This window comes from Nomascus leucogenys, chromosome X (genome assembly GCF_006542625.1).
Source record: "Nomascus leucogenys isolate Asia chromosome X, Asia_NLE_v1, whole genome shotgun sequence".
Classification (NCBI taxonomy): Eukaryota; Metazoa; Chordata; class Mammalia; order Primates; family Hylobatidae; genus Nomascus; species Nomascus leucogenys.
The window spans coordinates 39,616,866-39,643,668 of NC_044406.1; the positions used below are offsets into that span (position 1 = coordinate 39,616,866).

The window sequence follows — 26,803 nt, forward strand, 5'->3', positions numbered from 1 at the left end:
AAGGCGTTCGTTTGCAGGGTGTGTTCCTCTCCCGCAGAGGACGTGTTACAGGGGAAGGGCCAAAGAGGCACAGGCGGCTGACAGGAGAGATTGATATACAACAGCTGGAGAAAGCCACAGAGCCAGGCAGAATGGATACTGGTCAGCGGAGAGTAAAAGCTGCTGTCCTAGCAATACCTTCCATTCATACACAGGGGTCCTGGTGAGGCTGACATAAAAACAAATATAAAAATCTACTACGAATTTTACAAACAGTCCAGGTTCGACTGCAGATGAGACCACAGCATTTTCTGCCTCAAAAGACATCCAAGTGGAGATGTCACGTAGGCGGGTGAATGTACTATGCACTGGGACCTCAAAAGTGAAGTCTGAACTGGTCTTGTAGATAGTGGAGTAATTAGCTCAGACACACAGGTGTCTAATTGTCCTGGCGGACACCAGGAGGGTCTCAGCGGCAGCGCGATTGTATCACTGATAAGGAAGAGGCCTGACAATCTGAGTAGAGAGTGAACCCGGCGGAGCAATTCTCATACCTGGATGGACCCACACAGAGCCGCAGAGGCGGGGGGCGAGGCGGGGGGAGGCTCTGTCTCCCTGTGTCCTGAATGCAGAGCATGAGCTTAGGCCTTCTACAGCACAAACCTTTCTTCTTTGGGACAGATGTTGGGGTGGGGGAGGCCTGTCACTCAAACGGGGGAGGCGGTGCCTCTGTCCCCAGGCCAGCAGGAGCAGGAGGTGGGCTTAGGAGTCCGGAAGACCCAGGCCCAAATTTTGCATTTTCTGTTTCCTGGCTCTGTGGTCTAGTTCATGCAATGTGTCTGTGCCTCAGCTTCCCGATCTGCCAAATGGGGATGCTGACATCCACTTCCCAGCGCTGCTGTGAGAGGAAGAAAAGCCCCAGCACAGATCCCTCTGTGACATACAAGCTGCATAAAGGGTAGCTGAGGAAGCAGATGTTCCCAGTATGTCTGGGGGCCAGAGAGTTGGCTAGTGGAGAAGCACACAAAGCGAAGTACCATCCTCTGGCCATGTCCATTTCGTAGCCCCGCAGGTTGAGGATTTCCACTTGTTGCAGTTAGAGACCCAGCTTATTAATTGTGAGACCTCACTAATTGTGACCTAAGGGGTCGTGCCGGGGAAACGGGGCATAGTGTATCCCAGACCAGGCTGGAGGAGTTTGGGTGAAAGGGCAGGGCACGACAGAGAAGCATTGTGCAAAAGTGGGGGGACTGAGAAGAGATGATTGGGTGGGTCGAGCTGCACTGCAGGGTATGAGTGTGCGCGCCTGCTGTAGGAGGAGGAGGAGGAGGAGGAGGAGGAGAGGTGAAGTGGATCTGGCGGGAAGAGCCCCCCCACCCTACCTTCGACCCCACCGCCCACCCACCCGCGGAATCGCATGCGCACTGGAGACCTGGAGGAAAGGGCTTTTGTTGGGAAAGCGGGCGGGCTGGAGGGGTCCGCGCATGCGCAGGCTACCCAGCCGCGGGGGGTGCACGGAGAAAAGGGGCGGGGTGGTCCGGGCTGCTGTGCTGGCAGCAGTAGGCGAGGGCGCGGCTGCGGGGTTCCTGGTGCTGAGGACGGACGCCATTGGAGCCCCCGAGAAGGTAAGGATCCAGCCCCAGACAGGACCGGGAGAGGGCGAGTGGAACCCGACACGCTGCGCCCTCCCTCCGCCTCCGGATCTGAACAAAGCCCAAGCACTCAGAACCGGAACCCCATTAGACTCAAGGTCTAGATAGGAGCCCCCATCACCATCAGACCCCGGCGCCCCGATCTGAGCCCTACTGAAACCGGAGCCCGGGAGCCGCACCCCTTTAGCAGACCCGTGTGCTCCGAGCTGAGCTCCCTTGGACCTGAGGCCCCACCCCCACCCCAGCCACTCCTAGATTACTCGGACCAACCGAGCTGACCGCTTGCCCCCTTCCTGGAGTGCCCAGTCCTCGCGTTTGAGATCTGCAGCGCTCCGATTGGAGCCTCACCTAGGTCTGAGGCCGCCACTCCATCCGCCTCTAGTGCTCGAGTCTGAGCCCCACCTAGGCCCCCCGCCCGGACCTAGCCAAAGGTCCCTGGGGTTCTGTTTCGCTGAGCTTGCGGCTTGCCACTGCCCCCGTTGTCTGAGCTCTCCCATCTGCTCCCCCTTCATCCCGGTCCCCTTCTCTGGCCCTTAAATCCAAACCCTTTGTTTCTCTCTTCCCCAATGCATCCCCTTTGGGACTCTTCGGACCCCAGCCCTCAAGAACACCCCCTCGTCAAATCTAGCCGCTGGGATGGCGAGCCTGCCCATCCTAAACTCCGCTTTCAGTGCGGCGCCTCCTGCGACCTCCTCTGCCCCTTTCCTTGGGCTCTGTCCTTGACCAGGTCTACCCCATCAGAAAGCCAAACCGTCTCCCCCCCACCTCCCTCCCTGCGCCCTACTGCCTAATATTGCCTAGTAACCTGATGATTGTCGCCCCTCACCTCCCGGGAGATCCCGCCTCCCATTGGATCCCGCCCCCTTCCCCTGCAGCTGCTTCACCCTCCCTCTCAGGCTGCGCTCTCATCTTCCTGGGACCCGCAGCATGGCTGAGGGAAGCTTCAGCGTGCAATCGGAAAACTACAGCGTTGAAGACATGGATGAGGGTAGCGACGAAGTCGGCGAGGAAGAGATGGTTGAAGGCAACGACTATGAAGAATTCGGTGCGTTTGGTGGCTATGGCACCCTCACCAGCTTTGACATCCATATCCTCAGAGCCTTCGGAAGCTTGGGTCCAGGCCTTCGCATCTTATCGGTGAGGCCCCTTCCTGGCCACCTGCTGGCCTGGGCCTTTCCCCTGTGAATGGGGGAGGGAGGAGGGGGGAGCAAGGAGGGTTGTGTGGGAAAGGACTGCCCAGCTTCCCCAAGCCTTCCCTCCCCTGCTCGGAAGAAGAAGATTTGGGAAGGTCTTGGGGTGTTCAGGGCTGACTGCTGGGAAGAGGCTGGCCAGCACAGGGAGGCTAACACAAGTATGTCGTCGAGCGGCCCGCCTTCCCCAACCCCTCTCTCTGGCCTTGCAGAATGAGCCCTGGGAACTGGAAAACCCTGTGCTGGCCCAGACCCTGGTGGAGGCATTGCAGCTGGATCCGGAAACACTTGCCAACGAGACGGCCGCCCGTGCTGCCAACGTAGCCCGCGCCGCCGCCTCCAACCGTGCGGCTCGGGCCGCTGCCGCCGCTGCCCGTACCGCCTTCAGTCAGGTGGTCGCTAGCCACCGGGTGGCCACGCCGCAGGTCTCAGGAGAGGATACCCAGCCCACGACCTACACCGCCGAAGCTCAGGGGCCCACCCCTGAGCCACCCCTTGCTTCTCCGCAGACCTCCCAGATGTTAGTCACCAGTGAGATGGCTGCCCCCGGGGCTCCGGCAACCTCCGCACAGTCCCAGACAGGCTCCCCGGCCCAGGAGGCCGCTACCGAGGGCCCTAGTAGCGCCTGTGCTTTCTCTCAGGCTCCGTGTGCCAGGGAGGTGGACGCCAACCTGCCCAGCACAGCCTTCCTGGGTCAGAATGATGTCTTTGATTTCACTCAGCCGGCAGGTGTCAGTGGCATGGCCTTCCCGCGCCCCAAGAGACCTGCCCCAGCCCAAGAGGCTGCCACAGAGGGCCCCAGTGCCGCCTCCGGTGTGCCCCAGACGGGACCTGGCAGGGAGGTGGCAGCCGCCCGGCCCAAGACCACCAAGTCGGGGAAGGCGCTGGCCAAGACTCGGTGGGTGGAGCCTCAGAATGTTGTGGCAGCAGCTGCTGCCAAGGCCAAGATGGCCACGAGCATCCCTGAGCCGGAGGGTGCAGCTGCTGCCACTGCTCAGCACAGTGCTGAGCCCTGGGCCAGGATGGGAGGCAAGAGGACCAAGAAGGTGAGATCCCCCTGCCCCCTGCCACCTCCACGCCCCCTTGCTCCTGTCCTTTCCTTCTCCTCCCTTTCCTGCTCCTCTCCTCCCTCTCCTCTCCCCCTTCTTCCTCTCTTCTCCTCTTTCCCCTCCTTCTCTCCTCACCTCCCCTCTCCTCCCCTCCTCTCCTCTCAGCTAGTCCATGTTTCTCCAACACAAGTTTGCTGAGCATGTTTTCACTCCACGTAGTCCCTACCCTCAGGACTGGTGGGAGAAGAGGCTGGCTCAGTGCCTGGCACTTAGTAAGCACGCAGCACATGCCAGCCGCTGCTGGTACTGCTCTCGTTTCCAAGAGCCTGCTACGGGTGAGGTGCGTGCCGGGTGCTTTTGTGTCTCACTTTGGCACGGGAAGCCTGGTAGCCCTGGGTCTCTCCTCTCTCGAATGATACAGTCCAAGCACCTGGATGATGAGTATGAGAGCAGCGAGGAGGAGAGAGAGCCTCCTGCGGTCCCACCCACCTGGAGAGCATCACAGCCCTCATTGACGGTGCGGGCTCAGTTGGCCCCTCGGCCCCCGATGGCCCTGAGGTCCCAGATACCCTCAAGGCACGTACTGTGCCTGCCTCCCCGCAACGTGACCCTTCTGCAAGAGAGGGTAAGAAGCCCACCCTCCCCCATCTCCCTCCTCTCCTCCCTTGTGGGCCACATCTCTGCTGTCACCCATGCCTTGACCTCCCCGCATGTTCCTCCTTCTCCAGGCAAATAAGTTGGTGAAATACCTGATGATTAAGGACTACAAGAAGATCCCCATCAAGCGCGCAGGTAGGCAGCCCGTGCCCCCTTCACCATCCCCTAGTCTGTGGGCATCCCTTTGCTTGCGTGCCGCGGCTGGTCCCTCCGTAGCCACGGGACGGGGTCCTGGCTGTGCCACCCTCGGCAGGGCTGACCAAGGGGCTACAGCTCTGTGACCCCTGCTCAGCCCAGGTGCTTTCTCCAACTCTTCCCCCTCCTGCAGACATGCTGAAGGATGTCATCAGAGAATATGACGAACATTTCCCTGAGATCATTGAACGAGCAACGTACACCCTGGAAAAGGTGGGTGCAGGATGGGAGCAGCTCTGTGGAGGAAGAGCGGGCATGGGGGTGGGGTGACCCTGCAGCCCCTCAAGGCCCAGTCTCTGGAGCCATCTCTCACCTCTCCGACTCTGAGCTTCCACTGCACTGGCAGTTTGACTTGTGCTTCCTGCCCTCGGCTTCTCTCTCTCATGCTCTCTGAGTCTCTCGCCGTCTGGCCAGGTGGGTCTCATCGCCTCTGCCAGCGTCAGCTCCCACAGCGAAGGTCTTCCGTGCGCTGTCTTCTTCTGCCCTCGCTCACGAGTTTGGATTCCTTGCTGAGGAGCAGTTCTAACTGGGAATCACTGTCTGCCGGCAGGATGCCCAGCATGGGGTTTGGATCTCACACTCTGTTTTCTCCCCCATGTAGAAGTTTGGGATCCACCTGAAGGAGATTGACAAGGAAGAACACCTGTATATTCTTGTCTGCACACGGGACTCCTCAGCTCGCCTCCTTGGAAAGTAAGAAAGGGAAGGCGGGTCGTGGCCTTCCTCCGTGGTGTCCCTTCCCTGCCCACACCCCTTCAGTGAAGCAGGAAGACGGGGCTTGAGTGCGGCGCACGGCTCCCACACACAGCGAGGGCTGCCTGGTGACCGCTGGATGAAAGGAATGATAGCCTGGGGTGAGGCCTTGCTGCCGTCAGGTCTCCCCAAGTTGCTGCCGGGCTTTATCCCCAAAGCTTCGGAGGAAAGTGGCTTGCCTCTTTCTCCTGCCTGCCTGGCCTGGGCCCGGCAGAGCTGGCCTAGGGGACAGCTTCCTCTTCAGTATAGGTCCTGATGTGGAAGCGGCAGGACAGGTCTGGAGCCATCTCTGGACACACGTTTGCCATTTGCAGAGCTTCGGCTCCCTGCCTTGCCCTGTCCTCTGCAGAACCCTGTCAGGGAAGTGTTAGTACCCATGTTTTATAGAGGAGGTGATTAAGTCTCAGGCGGAGGTGCGAATGGTCTGCCAGCAGCTAGTGAACTGTGCCTGTCCTGGGAAGAGTTCCCCTCAAGCTGGGAAACCTGAGAGAGGCTAGTTGGGAGAGCCTGGTGGTGGCTCTCAGGCAAATAGCTGCCGAACAGGATTTCTCTTTCCACACCTTTAGAACCAAGGACACTCCCAGGCTGAGTCTCCTCTTGGTGATTCTGGGCGTCATCTTCATGAATGGCAACCGTGCCAGCGAGGGTGAGTGGCTGGACCTGGAACTGGGGGGCTGCCCATAGTCTCATCTTCTGGGTGCCAAACTCTTGTACCTCCTCTCCCCTCGCAGCTGTCCTCTGGGAGGCACTACGCAAGATGGGACTGCGCCCTGGGTATGATTGGCCTCTCCAGCTCCTCCCCTCGGTGCTGTCCTCTGGCCAAAGAGGTCCTGGGATTGCAATAGCCTGGTGGTCTGGCGCAAGGGCGTGGGGCGCCCTGGGCTCGGTAGAGAGCAAAGGATCTCACCGGGGCGGATGGGGAAGCAGTGCTGGACACTGCTCAGCCCCCTTTCTGTTCTGTGGCCCCAGATGACATCTAAGAGGGACAGTCAGAGTCAGGGGTTCCATCAAATCCCTACCTGGGGCATCCCTGACCAACAGTCCTCTGGCTTCTGCTGCATGCCCAGGCCTCCACAGCGACTCCCCGTGGGCTGGGAACTCATAGTCATGCTAGGGAGGGCCCCTGCCACCGTCTCTGCTCATGGATTCCTTTCCTGGCCCTCAGGGTGAGGCACCCATTCCTCGGCGATCTGAGGAAGCTCATCACAGATGACTTTGTGAAGCAGAAGTAAGTATCACCTGAGCTAACTGCGGCTCTCACTCGAGCATCCTTTGTGTGCTGGTCTGGCTGAGAAAGCAGTTCCCTATCCCAAATCTTCAACTGGAGGGATGGGTGTCTCTGGCCTGGGAGTGAGCGGCAGTGGGGGTATGCCAGCGTGTGGGGAGCCGAAGGCCAGGGCGGTCTTGGGAAAAGGGAGCGCACATCACCTGAGAACATGGTGTGGGGTGTGATAATGGCCACTATCTCCTTGAGCACCTGCCCTGTAGACTGACACAAGAGTTCCCCCTGGTTTACACCTAAGGAACCCGGAGCTCAGAGAGGGGACGTCTCTGAGCATGGCTCCCAGCCGGTAAGGGCCTCAGCCCAACTCTCCTGATTTTCAGGACAGGGGCCACCCTCTCCCCGTCCCTGGAGGACTTGCCAACGCACAGGCGGGCATGCACACCAACAAAGGGTCAGGACTTGAGGAGGATGCCTGGAGCACGCTTCTCCTGGCTGACTGGTTCTTCCTCTCCAGTCGTTTCCTCTGGTGGGCCTCTCCAGGGCTCCGCCGGGGTGTGGCCAAGACCCTGGAGGTGGGGTGTGCTCAGAGCAGGGGGCCTGAAGAATGGCTCCTCTGTTTACAACACACCCAACAGGAAGCTGGGGTCATCGTGGTGAGGGGCACAAACTTGTGGCCTCCCTACAGACAAATGCCCTACACATGGCCCTCCTGCACCTACCTCCGCATGGCTTCCGGGAAGACCAATGGCAAAAGGCTTTGAGGGCCTCACTTTTGCAGGCAGAAGTCCTGGGAGTGGGTTTGGGAATGAGTGAAGGGCTGGAGGGGCAGGGCAGTCCTCTTCCAGGAGCTGAGCTGCGGCATCGGGTTGAGGAGGGGCCCCCTGGAACCCATCCGTTCAGCAACAGGTCTGCTTGGCTAGAAGCAAAGTTTACTTTCCTCTCATGCCAAGGTACCTGGAATACAAGAAGATCCCCAACAGCAACCCACCTGAGTATGAATTCCTCTGGGGCCTGCGAGCCCGCCATGAGACCAGCAAGATGAGGGTCCTGAGATTCATCGCCCAGGTAAGGGAGAGCCTCTGTTGGGTGCCCGGCACCAGGGGTGGTGCTCTCCACACCTTGCGTGTTTCTTGATCGAGGCCTCCTTCCCATTACCCCATATTCCAGTGAGGGTACCAGACACTCACAGAGGCACCTGAGCACCCTACACAAGGTCACAGATGGGGCAAAATCCCAGGTCTGGCACAGGAGAGTAGGAGCCCCCAATCCCTGTGGTCCTGATTTTTGCCACCGTCATTGCACAAAGCACACAGGAGGGGGTGAGGCGGGTCGCGGGTGCTCAGCCACTGTGGGGTAGCTCTGTGTCTATGCTCGCCCTTTTCCTCCTCAGAATCAGAACCGAGACCCCCGGGAATGGAAGGCTCATTTCTTGGAGGCTGTGGATGATGCTTTCAAGACAATGGATGTGGATATGGCCGAGGAACATGCCAGGGCCCAGATGAGGGCCCAGATGAATATCGGGGATGAAGCTCTGATTGGACGGTGGAGCTGGGACGACATACAAGTCGAGCTCCTGACCTGGGATGAGGACGGAGATTTTGGCGACGCCTGGGCCAGGATCCCCTTTGCTTTCTGGGCCAGATACCATCAGTACATTCTGAATAGCAACCGTGCCAACAGGAGGGCCACGTGGAGAGCTGGTGTCAGCAGTGGCACCAATGGAGGGGCCAGCACCAGCGTCCTAGATGGCCCTAGCACCAGCTCCACCATCCGGACCAGAAATGCCGCCAGAGCTGGTGCCAGCTTCTTCTCCTGGATCCAGTAAGAGTTTCGGTATAGAAATGAGACTCTGCAGGAGGGCTGCGGAGCGGGGTGAGATGTCAGAGGGAGGGCCGGCGTGGGGGCGTTGGGGGCAACGGCAACAGCATGGACGGATACTTATTTTGTTACGTATACCCCTCCCTGGTCCGCTTGTGTCCACGGATGTTGTCACTTTGGTTTCTTGTGCTTTTATAGGCACCGTTGATGAACTGCAGCGATCTTACTGGCCAAGCCAGAGCGCCTCCTCTCAGATTCCTTCTCGACACAGCACCCTAGGTGGCTTCTTCCTGTCAGTCGGAGGTGGCATGCAAGATGAAGCTCTCTTTGCTCTTCCTGCTTTCATTTTGTGCTTTTCCTTGTGCTTTCATGTTTTGGGTATCAGTGTTACATTAAAGTTGCAAAATTAATTTAGACGCTTCTTCCTTTACCTGCACACCCATTGCCATACCTGGCCACGCTTGGGCTTGTAGCAAGGAAACTTCTTCAGGCTCTCTGGGGTAGGTGGGCCCCACCTCTGCCAAAAAGGCCCACAGGGACAGGTGGGATGCTGGGAGGTGCAGAGGTTGGTTACGCCTGAGTGTGCGACCAGGAGTTTGGAGAGGCCCCAGTGTTCATGGTTATGTGATTTTCTACAAGCCTTGCTCAGCAGCCCCAGGGACATGGCAAGAGGTGGGGCCAGAGCAGGGGCGGGGTGGAAAACGGCAGCTTGGTGCCACTGCCCCTCCCGCCGAGGGACAGGTCCAAGGCTCTCACCAGGACCCACCTCCCACACCCCCTCCTTGGAGACGATGTTCCAGAACCCTTGGCTCATCATCCACACAGTTCAGGACCCCGTCCTCGGTACAGAGTCTGACGGACAAGGAGGTGGGCCCCGCAGTGATGTTCGCAGCCCTCCAGTGGGTAGAAGGAGGGGCCGTGATTGCTGAGGGAGCAGGATGTAATAAAAACAACGCACGGTGCACGCGCACACAGTCCCTTGCCTGTGACGGAACGGCGGCCTGTTTGGGGCTTCGCAGCCCTTCTCCCCCAGCAGCAGGGCTCTCCCAGTGAGGACAACACCAGGCCTACCTAGGTCCTGGTGTGTTCAAGGGCTGGGTGATGTCTGGAGGGGTCTGAGGTAGGGCTGCACGTGCTTCAGGTACAAGACGGTGAGGGCAGAGACAATTTGGTCTCCTGGGAAGGGCTCAGTGGTAGGCAGGGACAGTGTCCAGGGCTTTCTGGAGTTCCCCGGTAATGTCCAGGGCTTGGGAGGACAGAGCCCTAGATAAGGAGGGAAAACATAGCAGTGGAAGGCTCCCTGATTCCCACCCCCCCACCCAGCCCCAGCCTCTGTTTCCCCAGGAGGGGCTGCCATCTCCGCCACGGCCAGATCCTGACCTAGACGGGGCTACCTAATTTGGGAGGCCCAGTGGAAAATGAAAACACGAGTCTCCTTGTCAAAAACTATGAAGGATTTCAAAACAACAACAGCAGAGCATGGAGCCACATGGGGAGCCCTGGTGAGCATCGGACTGCATTGGTTGCACACCCCAGAAGCTGTCCGTCAGAAAGGCTTTGGGTGGGTCTCCATGTTGGCTGCCGCTGTGATTTCTGCTTCTCTGGTGCTTGGGTCCGTGCTTGGCCACACTGACATTCTGGGACTCTGACAGAAATCCAGTCCCAAAGTTTTACTGGAACACACACACACACACACACACAGGCACACAATGGAGTCCCCTTCCCTTTATGTCTCCTGGTTTGTGGTCTGGGCTGTGGAAGAGATGAGGGATGCCTGGGACTCCACCCCTGGCATCATAAATTTAATGCCATTTGGCCGGAACCTCCCCAGAAACCCTTGTGCACATCGTGGGTACATGCCTGTCCTTGGATCAGGGTGGGGGTAGTCACCATAAGCCACAGGAGTGAGTTTGAACACTGTGTGCAGAGGGCACTTGAGATACGGAAGCTCCGCTGGAAAGGAACAGGAAGCAGCCCTCAGAGGCAGGGTGCCGGCCAGATCACGGCCTCCTCCGGCCTCCAGGCTTGCTGGACACTCCCCCTTTCACATCACTTTGCCGCGGTGGGGCCTCACCAGGGACCCCCTCCCCCTACCCTGTAGGGGCAGCGCTGAGAGCAACTGGGAAGAGAGGAGGAGAGCTGGGAGGCGGGAGCGCCCTGGTGGGAAATGGGGACGGACTGGACTGCGCGTCCTGCAGGAGGGTCAGACCGGCCACCCTGGAGACGGCCACCACCTCACTCACATGGCAAGCAGGAGACCCAGGCAGGCTTCCCCCCTGCCCCCAGCCTGGGGCCTTCTGCAGACCCCACACTGCAAAGGCCCACAGTCCATGTCAGCAAGTGTTTTCTGAGGCCCTGCTGTGGCAGTGGACAGCACTCACAGCCTTCTCCCAGCCTGGCCCGCTCCCTCTGATCACCCCTGCCCCAGGCCTGGCGATGGACGAGCATTCGTGCATTCACTTGTTTCCAGTTATTGACATTATGCATAAAGTTGTTCTGAATATTCAGGTACAATTTCTCATCTGGGCCTACGTTTCCATTTCTCCGGCAAGCCCGAGAGGTGGGGGCAGTAAGGCCATTTCACGGTCTCAGCCAATTGAGGCTCCAAGAGGGGAGACCCTCTCCCCAAGTCACACAGCCAGGAAGCGGCAGAGCACAGACTTGAACCCGGGACCCTCTGAGGCCAGGGTGCGTGCACTGGGCCCTGCTGTCGGCCGCCCCTGCCATCCAGGGGCTCGCAGTGTCCTGGGGGTGATACACCCACCTGCTGGGCACTCTCTCCTGACACCCACCCTCCCACCCACGTGCACATACCGCTCCCCATCTCCCTTCATTGTGCATGATCGCCACCCCTCACGGCTTCTCTGAATGACAGGTTCCACCCTAGGTTTCTGAGGCCTGCCACCGCCCTCGCAGCCTCCTGAGACATCAGGTTGGGTGTTTTCCTTCCTGGGCATCCATCCTGCTGCTCCTCCTCGTTTTTGTCGTCATCAGGCCCTGGGCCAAGGGGGTTTTGCCCACTACCTCATGACACCCTCAAAGATCGTCTGAGCTACTACTGTGCACTTGAAGAAACAGACTCAGAGAAGGGAGGTGACTTGCCTGAGATCTCTGACCCAGCTTTGCCGCTGCCTCCACTAGTGACCTTGGCCCAGCCTCTTCTCTTGACCAGTTGCATATCGTTTGGTGGTTTGGTGTGGCATGTGAAGAACCATTCACATGATTTGCACATTGATTATTATTTGTCGTCTTAATACTGAATTATAAGAGTGCTTTTTTGCGTGCAAACTTTTCCATTGTCGGGTAGCGTATATCGCAAACATTGCCGCAATGAATGGTTTGCTTTTTCATTTCGCTGATGATGAAAAGCCAGATTTCCAAATTTGATGAAATTCACTTAACGTGTTTCTGCGTGGCTATTGCTTTCTGTGTCATAGCTATAAGAGTCCTTCGCCTACAGCAAGTTTTTCAAGGCTTTATCCTGAATTCTCTTCCAGAGGTCTTATGCTTTAGCTTTTTTGTTGACATTTAGGGTCTTCACAAACTTCAGAAGTTTGAAATCATACCAATTATCTTTTCTGACCGCAGTGGAATGAAACTAGAAAGCAATACCGGAAGGAGAATTGAAAAAGTCACAAACAGGCGGAAATTACAACACTCTCTTCAATAACCAGTGGGTCAAAGAACAGACCACAAGGAAATTAGAAAGTATCTTGAGACACATGACAATGAAAACACCACATACCACAACTAAGGAGATGCAGGGAAAGCAGTGTTAAGAGGGAAGTTTATTGTGGTAAATGCTTACAGCGAAAAAGAAGAAAGATCTCAAATCAACAGCCTATCTTTGTGTTGCGAGAACTAGAAAAGGAAGAACAACGTACACCCAAAGTTAGCAGAAGGAAGGAAGTAATAAAGATTAGAGCACAAATAAAGGAAATAGAGAATAGACAAATAATAGGAAAAAAAAAACAATGAAACTAAGAGCTGGTGTCTCTGAAAAGGTGAACATAGGATAAGCAGATTAAGAAAAAACAGAGAAGGGTCAAATAACTAAAATCAGAATGACAGAGGGGCATTACAATTGATACTACAGAAATAAAAAAGATTATAAAGAGAAGACCAGGAACAACTATACCCCAACAGATTTGATACTTTAGAAGAAATGGATAAATTCTGAGAAACATACACGCTGCCAAGACTGACTCCTGAAGAAGTAAAAAATCTCAGATCTTGACAACTCGTAAGGAGACTTAAACAGTATTCATCAACCTCCCAACAGAGAAATCCCCAGGACTAGATGGCTTCAGTGGAGAATTCTACTAAACATTTAGAGAAGAATTAGGACCAGAAACACACATACACACACACACACACACACACACACACACACACTTCCCAAAAGAATGTTTATGCATGCATATTCAACAAAAGTCTAGCACACCGAGTTCAACAACACATGAAAGGCCCATGACCACGTGGGATATATTCACGGAATGCAAGGAAGTTTTGATCAATGAAAATCAACTAATTTAGTGTACGGCATCAACAAAATGAAGACAAAACCACATGATCGGCTCAATTGATGCACTAAAAGCATCTGACAAAAGTCAACCCCTTCGTGATAAAAACACTCAAACTCCTTGGAACAGAAGGAAACAACCTCAACGCAACGTCACAAAAGTCCTATATAAAATACTCATTGTGAACACCGTACTCGATGGCGAAAGAGTGAAAGCTTTTCCTCTAAGATCAGGAGCAAGACAGAGATGCCCGCTTTTGCTACTTCTTCTCAACATAGTCCCGGAAGTTCAGAGGGCAATTAAGCAAGAAAATGAAATAAAAAGGCATCCTTTTTATTTCACTTCATTTTGTTTTTAGAAAAGGCATCCTTTTTATTTCCTGTATTCTAAATAACCCATAGCTCAAGGAAAACATCACCAATGAAATCACAAAGTATTTTGAACCTGAAGAAAACTTATGGGACATATTTTAATTGTCTAGATTGCATGAAAAAGAAAGGCACAACATCTGTATCTTTCTCAACAATGTTGAACAACAGATTAAATCTGAAGAAAGCAGAAGAAATGAAATAACGATAAAAGTATAAATCAGTTAAAGATAAAACAACACAGCCAGAGGTGGTTTTTTGTAAAGATGATGCGATTAAGGCATGCCTTGTGTGGGCCTGAACAAAAAGGAAGCAACCCGTGTCCGGAGTGGCTAAGGAGACATCACTATGGGCAACGAAGGCATTAAAGAGATCATTATTCAAAACCATGAGCAACTTTATGCCCACAAATGTGAAACTTTGGATATAATTTACACATTTCAAGAAAATACAACAAAATGACAGAAAACAGACTAAACATCTGAATTGTCCTACAAATTGTAAACGGGCGGAATCTGAAGGAAACGACAGCAGCAGTCACAAGAACCTACAGACTCTGATGCCGCCACCAATTATTTCTACAAAACGTTTGTGAAGGAAGGAATGTCAATCTTACCTTCTTGCCAGGTAACATAAAAAAGGGGAAATGCTTCCCATCCCGTTTTATGAGGCAAAAACCTTAAAGGGCATGGTAAGAAATGAAATGCACAGGCCTATCTTTCACATAAGCACAGAAGAAGAAATCTTGAATAAAGCACTAGCAGAACAAATCAGTTAAATCTCCAAAAAGGAAAACGTATCACAAACAAGTCAAGAGTATTCTAGAAATGAAATGGTTCAGCGCTTGAAAAAATCTATCTCTCAGAAGTAATGTGCGGAGGAGAAAAAATATGATATTCCCTACAGACGCAGGAAGGGTATTTCATGGGTTTGATTTATTTAAATGACCATGCACTTATGATAAAACCTCTTAGCCAACTACGAACAAAAGGGAACTCTCTTGATTCCGCTGGAATACCTTTTAAAAGCCTATGAAAACAATGATACTTACTGGTGACATGTTGACAGCTTTCCCTCTGAGATGCGGGGGGAAAAAAAAAAACAGATACATCCACTGTCACCACTCACAGTGCCATGAAGGAAGAAAAAGTAATCAAAGCAGTCCTGCAAGCACAGCCTTAAATGCATACGCACGTTAACCAAAGGACATCCTTGTGAACGTGCACCATGATAATAACACTAACACTCCAGCGCTGGAAACTACTGAAGAGTCCATTAGAAATAAAAGGCATGAATAAATTGCGGCATCGTCATACAATTCAAAATACTGCGCAGGAATGCAAAGAAACGAAATTCGGCTACGGAGCACAACAAAAGTGAATCGCAAGGAGAAAAACCTAATGTTGCCAAGAGAAACCCGGATTATAAAATACGTACTATACTGATTCTACTCATGTGTAATGCGTTCACAAACAGGCAGGATTATCTTCAAGTGTTAAAAGTCACAAGAGTGGTTAGATTTGCTGAGGTGGAAGACAAGAGTGACTGGCATGAGAGTGCTTTTGAGCTGCCGGCAATACACTACACCACTTCTCAACCCAGATCGTAGGGGATCAGATGTCCCTGTGGAACCATTTACTGAGTGGTACCCTCATTTTGCGTGCAACTCCATTTTTGTATTATATTTCATTACAGTGTACATAAAGATATTTAAATGAATACTATCCCAGGAATGTCCATAAGCAATGGATTCTTCAGCGATTTGTATATTCTCTGACCACAATGCCACAATGGGGTCTAGAAATTAATAACAAAAGATCATTACAAACCCCCGTATATGTTTGTAAATTAAGAAACATCCTCCTAAGTAACCCATGGCTCTAAGAAAAACTAACGTTGAAATAAGAAAATATTTTGAGCTTACTAATGAAGCAAACTCCAGAGGTCTTTGCCTGCCAATATCACTAAGTCTCCTCTCTGGGGAAGTTTAGATTACACAGGAAGACTCCCCTGCATCTCTGAGAAGGGGCAAGATGCCAGCAATCTGGACGCCAAACTCCAGGGGAGGTGAGGGACTGAAGATTGCTGTAGACAGCAACTGAAATCCCTACGCCGAGTTGGGATGTATGCCTTCAAGTGAGCCTGAAGTTCCAAAGCCCATAAATCTGCTGGTTCATGCTCTGCAGAGAGTACATTTGTCCTCCATCTCCCAGAGTTGGGGGAGAGCGATTTGTCATGCTACGAGGAGCTGAGAGGGGATCTGGGTGTCTAAGTGATTTGTAAATACACTTTCTAGAGCAATCGTGCAATTTACAGCCCCCACCGTTACCAACAACGTGCCGGGATACATGGCAATGTCAGTGTTGCAGACAGTTGGAAGGTCTGGTGAGAGGGGATAAGTCAGTTGCTTTCCTGCCGTCCTCACTGCCAGTTGATGCTCAAGCTCTGTTGGCAACACAAGTGAGACTCCGTCTGTAAAAAAACAAAACATAAGAAAAAAATTAACATGTACTCCCAGCTACTCTGGAGGCTGGGGCTGGAGGATCCCTTGAGCTCAGCAGTTCGAGGCTACAGGGAGCTATGATCGTACCACTGCACTCCAGCCTGGGCGACAGAGCGAGAACCCCCCACACCCTCAAAAAAGATCAAGCTCTCTTAATCAGTTAAGTCACTGTCACTCACCTGTTTCCTTCCCATCTTCTGCTACTTTCTTTCTTTTGTCTCCGCAGCCAGTTTCTTTGTCTTTATGGGGTAAAGCCTTAGGAGAAAAGGATGCAGCCAGGAAAGAGGGAGGGGGAAGAGAGGTGAGAAGTGAACGTGAGAAAGAGAAGGGGTGAGTGAAGTACATGACCAAAGGTGCCCTGGGGAAGCTGGGAGCAGGAACAAGGGTCCCCGGGCGAGTTGAAACTACCCCTCATGCTCTTTGGCCTGTTGGGTGCTCAGGTTGCAGGGAATGGGCATCCGGTTGGACCTCATGAGAACTCACACCTTGGGGCGTGGAGGGCAGGACACCATGAGAGGAGTTCCACCCTGCTGCAAAAGATAGAAGAGGAGAGTTGCCCCCAACGTAAAAGGGAAGGCAGTGACAGAAAGAGGCAAGCAGAGGATGGTGGATGGCAGAACAAGGACTATCATCACTGACATTTTCTTCACTGAGCCCACCCCAGAAATGAGCTCCCTTCCTGTGCGCCCTCACAGCTCCTTGTCGTTGAATCTCATATCACTGATGGTAATTTGCAGAGGAATAATTAAATTGGTGATTCACTTTAGGATGTACTGCCCTCCGAGGCTGAAAGCTAAACACATAGAGCCCACGTTACGCCCAGTACCACTTAAGGAACTAAGGATTAGTCACTGGGTAAGTATCAGGGGAGGGGAGGGCAGGGAGGGTGAGGGGAAGGAACGGCATAGAGAGAAGCAAAAAGCAAAATGAGGGGAAAACCAGGGAGGACAACATGAGAAAGGAAAGAGGGAGAGAAAGGGCAGTGAGGGATATGGGAACTCGGAGGGAGGACAAAGGGAAAGATAAGGCATGGAGGAGTGAGAGCAGAGAGGGGAGATGAGGGGTGATGACAGAGGCTGAAGTGAGGTAGGAAGAGAGAGGAAAGAGGAAAGGAGTGTAGAGGAAATGGATGAGGGAGTACAGAGAAAGGAACAAGGGGAGAGGTCCTTTACCAAAGGGCGACTGATGAGCAGGGGGCAAGATGAAGGGGCAGTGAGGGAGAAAGGGTAAGGAGGAGAAAACTGCCAGCTTTGAGAATTCTACCCTGCCCCTGGAAAGAGGGGATCCCCATCCCAGGTCAACCTGGGGCTCCCCGTGGGACTATCTCAGAGGGAGGAGCTGGATAAGCCAAGAGCAAAGGGTGCACGGGACCGCTCTTGCCTTGCTGCATGTGTCATTCAGGGCCTTCCCAACCAAACAGGGGGACCGGTCACATCAACAGCCACCTCTGCTGAATCCAAGCTCTGCACCGGATCCTCCTTTCCCCTGCCGGATACGGGTTTCAACAAGCAAATTTAAGGGAATCACTCCCCTTCCTGGGATCCCTCCCTGACTGTATCAGTTGCAACCCCTTTCGTGGTCACAGAGGCCTGGCCTCTCCCACAAGAACCCTGTGGGCCAGCCAGTGTGATGCTCTGTACATCATACTTGTTCAGGATGAAGCCTGTGTGTGTGTGTGTGTGTGTGTGTGTATGGGGTGGGGGTGTGTGGGATGTGTGCGTGTGTGTGTGTGTGTATGTGTGTACTAATCACAAGGATCAATATATCTGTGGGGATTGTGAATTCTTTCGATGTGACTGCCTTGCTAGAATCGCCCCTCCCAGGGGCCTTTATTTCAAGGACCAACTCTGCTTTTCTCCCACAGCCCAATGAATGCATCAGACACTCAGCTTCAGTTCCCATGGCAACAGGGGTTAATGGCCTAGAGACTAAGGATGAGACAAAGAGAAACGCAGAGAAATGTGCGTGTTCTGTCTTCCTCTGAGGTACGCAAGCCCCTTATTCAGGAACTGAAAAGAACATTCGCTTTAGTTCTACCCTGCCCTTCCCTCAATGCTGGGTGGAGGAGGGCAGAAACGCAGACGGGCCTGACATGAATCCAGAATTTCTACATCCTCTCAATGCACCTGCACGGTTTGGAGACAGGCTTCTTTGTCCCCGAGCCATCATGTTACCACCAATGTATTGTACCTGCAAACCATGCCTGTGGCACCTAGGATTCCTGCTACCCCAACTCACTTTCCTCTTTACCACCCTCTAGCCTCTATCATAGTAGGGGAGTTTTTTCAGTCATTCCTATTTTCTGACAGAAAGTTCCAGCCAGCCCAATTTCAGAAGCGCTGTCTCAGGAGGGCTCCCTGATCCTTCCTGCCAGAGTCACACAGGACACACCTCTCCCTCTTCTCCTCTGTGGCCTGGGAGACCTCTGCCCAGACCATGGGACAAGTTCCTAGGGCTCCCCCTTCCTGCCACACTCCTGTTCCGCCAGGGCCTTGGGGAGACTCAGATGAGAGAGGTTTCTGATAGTCTCCCACTTCTGGAAGCAGCCAAACTAATGAGAGGCCTCTTGCCTGCCCCTCTTCCTGAGAAGCCCACCACCTCCTGTGTATTGACTCCCCTTACCAGAGGCTGGACAAACAGGGTGCCAGGCAGGACATGAGACATCCCACACTATAAATTTGTGATAAACAACAACTCAAAAGCTGGGCATATGCCCCCGACTTCCCCTCCCTTCTTTCCATTTATTCCAGTGAGTCTCAGAAGTCCCTTTGTCCAGCTGCACTCTCCTCTCCTGGGACCCAGCTGCCCTCCATTTCCCATGTCCTGGAACCCCTCAGTCCAAAATATCTAAGTAAACTCGTCTTCACTGCAATGGTGCAACCCACACCCACAGCCATGCCCTACGCCAGAAGGAACCACATGAAGTTCTGCCCATCTTCCTGACCTCCACAGATGTTGTGCGACATCCAGTCTCCTCTGGGTCAGGGGGTTTGTCTCATATGCACTCCTGAGTGCCCACCTGCCAGTGACTCCCCTGTGTTTCACACCCCTCTCGGGGGATCTCAGATCCACTCGGCTGCTGGTCTCTGTCTGGATGACCATGACCAGTTTCCCTTGGAGAAGGACCAATGGGGAACGGCAATGCCAGGAAGGCAACGCTTCGCTTGACTGCTCTGCTCCTTAAATCCCCAAAAGCACCACTCACGGGACTATAGACGCTATGCCAGTTATAGACTTCAGTGAAGGATCAATAGTGACTACATGAAATTATAGTGGAACAAACTACTAGCGAGTGATGGCTAAGTATCCATGCTGCTAGAATCCAAAAGGAATCACCCATCCCCTGCCTCCCACGGAAAAGATAAGGTCTTCTGAGGACATTCCATTTCCAGTGAATTCCTGTTCATGGCTTTTCTTCCTGTTTTGAGCACTGCCCTTTTCTCTCCCTGCAAAGGAGGAAGTCCCCTCCATTAATCTGCTTCATTGTAGGGAGTTCTTTATTTCTCAGTAATGGGATCTGTCTATGTCTCCACCTCCCTGTGAACATATGAACACCCAGAGACAATCACCAAACACTAAGGGGCTATGAGTGTCACATCATAATCCCTCACCTAGCTCTGTGCAGTGGCTCACACCTATAACCCCAGCTATGCAAGACACCGAGGCAGGAGGATTGTTTGAGGCCGGGAGTTGGACACGAGCCTGGTCAATGTAGCGAGACCTCATCTCTAAAATTATAAAAACAGAAAAAATTAGCCTTATATGGTGGCACGCATCTGTGGTCCCAGCTACTCGGGAGACTCATGCAGGAGGATCACTTGAGCCCAGGAGTTTGAGGCTGCAGTGAGTTATGACAGCACCACTGCACAGAGCTTTGGGAGGCTGCACTTTGTAGCCAGGAGTTCAAGACCAGCTTGGGCATCACAGCGAGACCCCATCTGCAGACAAAAATAAAATTAAATTAAAAAAATTAAAAATATCTCTGACCGATACATTTCTCAAAATTTGAATTTGTCAGTTTACATTAACCTTCGTTACTCAGCCTGGATCCTATGGACTCCAAACTTCATTTCCTCATCCTCTGGACATCTCTGCCCTGCCAATCACTCATTCTCAATTTGGCCATCCCCGGGGATGGAGGTTATCAGCATGGCTTTAACTGAGAGCATGAAGCATGGGGCTGGTGGCTCATATTTTTAACACAGCCAGCCTCTCTGGTTGACACCATCTTTACCCCGCACTGTTTCACAGTTTGAATTCCTGCAGATGTCCACTGTTTCTCTGCATCTTCAAATTCTCCTGCTCCAGTGGCTATTCCCATCAGCATACAATTATGCTCCACTGTCCTCCATTTTAAACAAATACCTTCCCTTGGCGACACTTCCCTAGCAGCTGTTCTCCCACATACCTGCTGCCTTTCACAGCAAAACTTTTCTGGTAAGTTGTCTGAACAGGTTGTCACCACTTCCTCATCTCCACCTCCGATGTCTTGCATGGCCTTCTGTCCTCTAATATGCTTTTTTTTTTTCCATGCTCTTTAGTAACTTACATTATGTCAAATCCAATTATCATCCCTCTTACCTGGCTTGCCCTCTTAGTAGCATTGAACGTGCTGGCCAGTATTGGTCTCTTGAAATCTCGTGGATTCCATGAAACCATCCTCTTCTGGTGATCTTCCTTCCAGGATAGATCCTATTCTTTGAGTTGTTTCTTGGCTCCTCTTCTTGTAAACTCCTCTACTTTTTGGTATGCTCCAGATTGTGGCCTTGTTTCCTCCTTTTCTACATTTTTTCTCTAAGAAGTTTCCTTTCACTTTATAGATGTAAATAACACCTACATCTGCCACCTCCTGTGTCCATCAGTATGTTTGGTTAGCAACAACAGAAAAACACTCACGATTGCTCAACCAAAAAAAAAAAAAAAAACCTGATGCAAGAATATCAGGTTGCACACGAAGTCAATAAGAGGGCTGCATAACCAGGATTGGAAAGCAGGTAGGATCCATGGGAGTCTGAGACATAGAAACAATCACGAAGGTCATGCCTGAGAAATAGCTTTGTTTTGACATTGTTCTTGCAACCTTGCTACTCTGCCAGAGAGGCCGCTTTGGAAACCTTCTACCACATTTAATTTTTCAGCCTTATGGAAGTCTTAGTATGTGTTTCGTTTTGTAATAATTCAGAAATATCCCTCCAACTTGTATCCTAATATACTAGCATGTATGTTTAACTTAGGAATAAGTTATGAACATTTTGAATTCCCTCAGAGATTCTTTCCTCCTTCATTAAAAGAAACAGCTTTATTGAGATATAATTCAGATACCACAAAGCTCACCCTTTTAAAGTGTACAGTGCAGTGGTTGTTAGTATATTCCAAAAGTTGAGCAACTCCCATTCTGTAGGTGGCCTTTTCACCATGTCGATTGTTTCATTCGGTTCAACATAGGTTTTTGTTTTTGTTTTTCGCTTTTATTTTATTTTATTTCTATATATATATATTTATTATACTTTAAGTTCTAGCATACATGTGCACACCGTGCAGGTTTCTTACATATGTGTACATGTGCCATGTTGGTGTGCTGCACCCATTAACTCGTCATTTGCATTAGGTATATCTCCTAATACTATCTCTCCCCCATCCCCCCACCCACAACAGGCCCCGGTGGGTTCACCACAGGTTTTTGGTTCGACGTAGTCTCACCAGTCTAACGTGGCTTTTTGTTGCTTGTGCTTTTTGTCATATTCAAGAGATAATTTCCAAGTCAAATGCCATGGAACTTTTCACCTATGTTCTCTTCTAGGAGATTGACAGGAAAAGATATTTGAAAAGGATATATATGATCAGGGATTAATATCCAAGCCATACAAGGAACTCCTACAACTCAATACCAAAAAAGAAGACAACAAACTGACTAACGAATGGGCAAAAGACTTGAATAGACGTTTCTCCAAAGAGGACATGCACATGCCCAACAGTATATGAAAAAGTGCTCAGCATCACTACTCATCAGAGAAATGCAAATCCAAACCACAATGAGCTATCACCTCACACTTCGAAAGATAGCTATTATCAAAACAAAAAAGAAAGAAAGAAGAAAGAAGGGAAAGAAAGAAAAGAAAAGAAAAGAAAAGAAAGATAACAAGTGTTCTTTTGGAGAAGATGTGTAAAAATTCCAACACGGGCACACTGGAGTAGGCACGTAAAGCGGTGCAGCCACTATTGAATACATCATAGTGGTTCCTCAAAAAATTAAAAATAGAACGACCATATGATCTGGCAATCCCACTTTTGGGTATATATCCAAAAGAATTGAAATCCGGACCTTGAAGGGTTATATGCACTCCCACCTTTACTGAAGCATTACATCTAACTGTCAAAATTTAAAAACAATGTGGAAACAACCTAAATGTTCATCGACAGATGAATGGATATTAAAAATGTGGTATACACATAAAATGGCACATTATTCCGCTTCCATGAAGAAGGAATTCCTGCCATCACACACAAATAATGTGGGTTCTAAATATTTCAGCTATCTAAAATAGTCAAACTTAAAAACTAGAGTGCAATGTCGGCTGCTTGAACCTGGAGGGAGGGGAAAACAGGGAGTTGCTATTCTATGGGTATGAAGTTTCCGTTGTGCAAGGGGAATACATTCTTGAGATCTCCTGTACAACCCTGTGCCTATGGTTAAGAATATGGTATTTTGCACTTAAAATTTTAGTGAGAGCGGATCTCATGTTACGTGTTCTTAGCACAATAAAATAAAATTTAAAAAACAGAAAGTTGTGCAACTATCACAACCATGTAATTTAAGAACTTTTTTATTTAAAAAACATGCTGTATGTATTTAAGTGACCTAATCTCCCCTCTTCTTCAAACCACTGGTACCCTCTGATCTATCTTCTGGCTCTCTGATTTTGCATGTAGTGAATGTTTCCTATAAATCAGATCATACAATACATGACCTTTTTGACCAGCTTCTTTCAGTAAGCACTATGTTTTCCAGATTAATCAATGTTGTGGCTCGTACATTCGATTAACTGCCATATAATGACACCACATATTGGTTACTCATTCAACTGTTGATGGACATTTAGATTCTTTCACTTTTTGGCTATTATGGAGGACGCTGTTATGGACACTCTTGTACAGGATTTTACCTGAGTTATTTTTTCAAATCTCTTGGGTGAACACCTGGAATGGACTTGCTGGGTCATAAAGGAACTCTTACTTTTGGAGGGACTGCTGCACCCTCTCCCAAAGTGATTGAGCCATCTTACAATCCCATGAGAAATGTCTTAAGATTCCAGTTCCTCCACAACCTTGCCAACATTTATCGTTGTCTATCTGTTTGATTTCAGCCATCTTAGTGAGTGGGAAGCGGTATCACAATGTGGATGTGACTTGCACTTCTCTAATGACTAATGACACTGAGCATCTTTTCTTGAGCTTATTAGCCATTTGTATATGTTCTTTAGAGAAATGTCTATTGCAATCCTTTGCCCACTTTTATTTGGGCTGTGTGTCTTTTTTATTAGGCAGTCGTAAGTGTTTATTAGATATTGCAAATAGAGTCAAATATGAGATATATGGTTTTCCAATCTTTTCAGTCATCTCATAAGTTGTCTTCCCTGTCCTTGATGGTGAGCTTTGAAGCACAAAAGTATTTAATTTTAATGAAGTACAATTCCTCTGTGTTTCATGTTTTTCACCTGTGATATGGGTACTATATCTACAAAGTCAATTCCAATTTCAAGGTCATGAAGATTACCCCCAAAGTTTTTTTCCAAAAGTTACATAGCTTTTTTCCCCTTAGGTTTATGTCTATCATTCATTTTGAATTAATTTTCAGGCATGGCATGAGATGGTGGGTCCACTTCATTCTTCTCCTTGGGCATAACCATTTGTCCCAGCACCCTTTGTGGAAAATGCTATTCTTTCTCACTTTGAGTTGCCTTGATACACTTGTCGAAAATCAACTGAACTTAAAAGAAGAGGTTTATTTCTAAAATTTGCATTTTTATGACACTGATATATATGCCTAAATTTATGCCAGTACCACAACACATTGATTACTGTAGCTTTGCAGTAAGTTTTGAAATAGAGACATGTGAGTCCTCCATCGTTGCTCTTTTTCAAGATTGTTTTGGCTTTTCTGGGTCCCTTCCATTGCCAAGGGAATGTTAGAATCAGATTGTCAATTATGGCAAGAAGATCCTGGTGGGATTTTAAACAGAGAGTACGTTGTACCTATAGATCCACTTGTGGACTGTTACTATTTTAATAATACACAGTCTTCCCCATCCATGCATAAGGGACACCTTCACATTTCTTTAGGTCGTCTTTAATTTCTTTCAATAAGGTTTTGTAGTGTTCTGCGTACAAGTCTTACACTTCTTTTGTGGAATTTATTTCTAACTATTGTGTTTCTTTGGATGCTATGATAAGTGGAATTGTTTTCAAAGTGACCTTTATTGGATTATTCATCGGTAGTATAAAGACATAAAATTGTGTGTTTTACATTGATGTAGATATTATATGGAATAAACTCAATGACTCGTCCTGACGGTATTTTCTTTTCTGGCTTCTTTAGTGTTTTCTATGTACAAGATAATGTCATCTGTGAGCAGAGACAGTTTTGCTTATTCCTTTCAAGTCTGGAGGTCTTCTATCTCTTTTTCTTGCCTAAATGCATTAGCTAGAAGCCCCTGTACAATGTTAAATAGAAACGATGAGAGCACACATTGTTGCTTGTTGAGGGTGAAAGTTTTCAGCCTTCCACCGTTAATCATGATGGCAATTGTGAATTTCTGGTAGAGTCTACTGAGTTGCAGAAGTGCCTTTTTTCTCCAGTTTCTTCATATTTTTGTAATTGTGAAATGGTTTTGGATCTGTCACAAGTTTTCTCTGTGTCTACGGAAATGATAATATGGGGTTTTTATTTGGTTAGTGTGGTATATTATATTGATCGATTTTTGTATGTTGAACCAACTTTACATTCCTGGAGCAAGTTCCACTCGGTCTTTGTGTAAAATCTTTGTGTGTGTATGCCTGTGTGTGTGTGTGCACGTGTGTGTGTTGCTGGATTAGGTAGGTGTGTAATTTGTGGAGGAGATTTGCGTATACATAACAGATATTCATCTGTAGTTAGGTTAGTTATTTCCTTCTGATGCCTTGTCTAATTTTGGAGTTTGGTTAAAGTTGGGCTCAAAAAACTAGCTGGGAAGGGCGCCCTTCTGTTCTTGAGCAATCCTGTGAAGCTTTGGTGTTAAGTGTCCTTTAAATATTTGGTAGAATTCCACCAGTTAACCCTGGACTTTTCTTTGGGGGAATATATTTGTTGGTAATTCAATCCCTTTACTTGTTGTAAATCAATTCAAATCTTCTACTTCTCCTTTAGGCAGTTTCAGTAATTTGTGCGTTTCTGGACATTTGTCGTTTTCACAAGATTATCTAATTGGTTGCCATGCTGTTGTTCACAGTATTTCCCATAACCTTTTTATTTCTGTAAGATTGTATTAATATCCTATATTCTAGTTTTGATTTTTGTAATATGCATCTTTTCTATTCTTTCTTAGTCTGGCAAAAGCATGTCAATTTCATTGATCTTTGTTAATGAACCAGCTTTTGGTTTGGTTAATTTTCTCTATTATTTCCTATACAGTCCTTATTTCCTTCCTTCTGCCTGTTTGGGGTTAGTTTACTTTTCTTGCTCCTGTGTCTTAACATAAAAATTTAGGAGAATTTTTTGAGAGCACTACTCTTTTTTTAATATAGGCGTTTATAGCTATACATTCGCATCTAAGAGCTAATTTGGCCGCATCCTACAAGGCTGGGATCTTGTGTGCATCTTTCTCCCTTCAGTTGTGTCCATTTTTGCTTCGTGTCTTGTGGGGCACTATTGCTATGTGTCTATATATTTTTATAACAATCTTTGTATCTTCCTGATGGATTCAGCACTCTACCATAAAACGTCCTTCTCTGTATCTAAATCGAATTGTCTTAAGTATATTTTTGTCTCAGAGAATATTAGTAAAGCCATTCCAACTCTCTTTTCATGATTGTTTCCACACTATACTTTTTTCATGCTTTTATTTTAAGCAATTTACGTCTTTGAAAGTAAAGCACACCTCTTCAAGATAACATGTAATTGGAGCATTTACACAAATCTGTTCTGCCAATCTCTCCTTTTGGTTTTGTTGAGGGCATTTTCTTCTACATTTATAAAAGATATTGTTCTGTAGTATGCTCTTCCTGCGATGTCCTCTTCTGCCTTTGGTTTCTGGGTAATATTGGTCTCATGGAATGACTTCAGTGAGTTTGAGCAAGTTACTTAACTTTCGTGAACCTCAAAGACTAAGAGGGATGTGAATGGGCTGAGTCTGGAAGGTCTTCTTTTCTCTAAGCAGTCTTCTCCAGGTGGTGGTGGGGCGGAGGCACCTGCTAGGAGTAGAATGAGGAGTGGATGGATAGTGGGGTCAGATGTCATCTTGTGCATCCCTTATCTCCCAGGTCCTCCCTTCACCTTCCTGCCCATCCTGTCTCCCTCCCCATTTATAGCTACCACAAGGAATTCGAAGGAGTTTGCGGAACTTTAGATGAAATTTCTCTTCCTCCAAAAGTGGGTTGGATAAGAGGCGCTCAAAATATTTCTGAACCCAAATATTTTTCAGAGAACATAGGATGATGAAGAAACAATGTGCCGTTGAACTTCTATACTCTCTTCCACACAGTGAAAAGCATATTTAGTCTTTACAGTGGGTAATAAAATCCCTGAGTCCAGAAAATGAAACCTGGGGGAACGAAGAGGCTTCACTGAGGCTTCAGTATTTTGGCAATCTTCATAGCCAAGGAAGGGCTTGCTGGGGCACTGTATGCCGTGTGATGG

At 49.5% G+C, this 26,803-nt stretch overlaps 2 protein-coding genes and 1 non-coding gene across 6 annotated transcripts; all 3 read left to right on the plus strand.

Moving 5' to 3' along the window:
• The first annotated feature begins 1,463 nt into the window (after nt 1-1,463).
• Nucleotides 1,464-8,928, plus strand: LOC115830351 (melanoma-associated antigen D4-like). Of its 4 annotated transcripts, none has more exons than XM_030807408.1 (13): nt 1,464-1,604; nt 2,230-2,768; nt 3,034-3,867; nt 4,292-4,495; nt 4,599-4,662; nt 4,856-4,935; nt 5,324-5,415; nt 6,042-6,121; nt 6,207-6,249; nt 6,641-6,703; nt 7,651-7,765; nt 8,091-8,533; nt 8,717-8,928. In XM_030807408.1, the coding sequence occupies exons 2-12, from the start codon at nt 2,559-2,561 to the stop codon at nt 8,523-8,525; spliced, it is 2,220 nt and encodes a 739-aa protein (XP_030663268.1). In that variant the 5' UTR covers nt 1,464-1,604; nt 2,230-2,558; the 3' UTR covers nt 8,526-8,533; nt 8,717-8,928. The 4 variants fall into 4 exon arrangements, with proteins under 4 accessions (XP_030663268.1, XP_030663265.1, XP_030663266.1 ...); XM_030807405.1 differs by having other exon boundaries at nt 8,091-8,521; XM_030807406.1 differs by having other exon boundaries at nt 2,507-2,768; nt 8,091-8,521.
• On the plus strand, nt 7,275-7,402 carry LOC115833460. The gene has a single exon (XR_004028890.1). It is a non-coding gene; the product is annotated as a small nucleolar RNA SNORA11 (small nucleolar RNA).
• A 7,543-nt stretch (nt 8,929-16,471) lies between the features above and the next one.
• Nucleotides 16,472-19,574, plus strand: LOC100586678 (putative uncharacterized protein FLJ39060). The gene is made up of 2 exons (XM_003276874.3): nt 16,472-16,767; nt 17,777-19,574. The coding sequence occupies exons 1-2, from the start codon at nt 16,516-16,518 to the stop codon at nt 17,894-17,896; spliced, it is 372 nt and encodes a 123-aa protein (XP_003276922.1). The 5' UTR covers nt 16,472-16,515; the 3' UTR covers nt 17,897-19,574.
• The last annotated feature ends 7,229 nt before the right edge of the window (nt 19,575-26,803 follow it).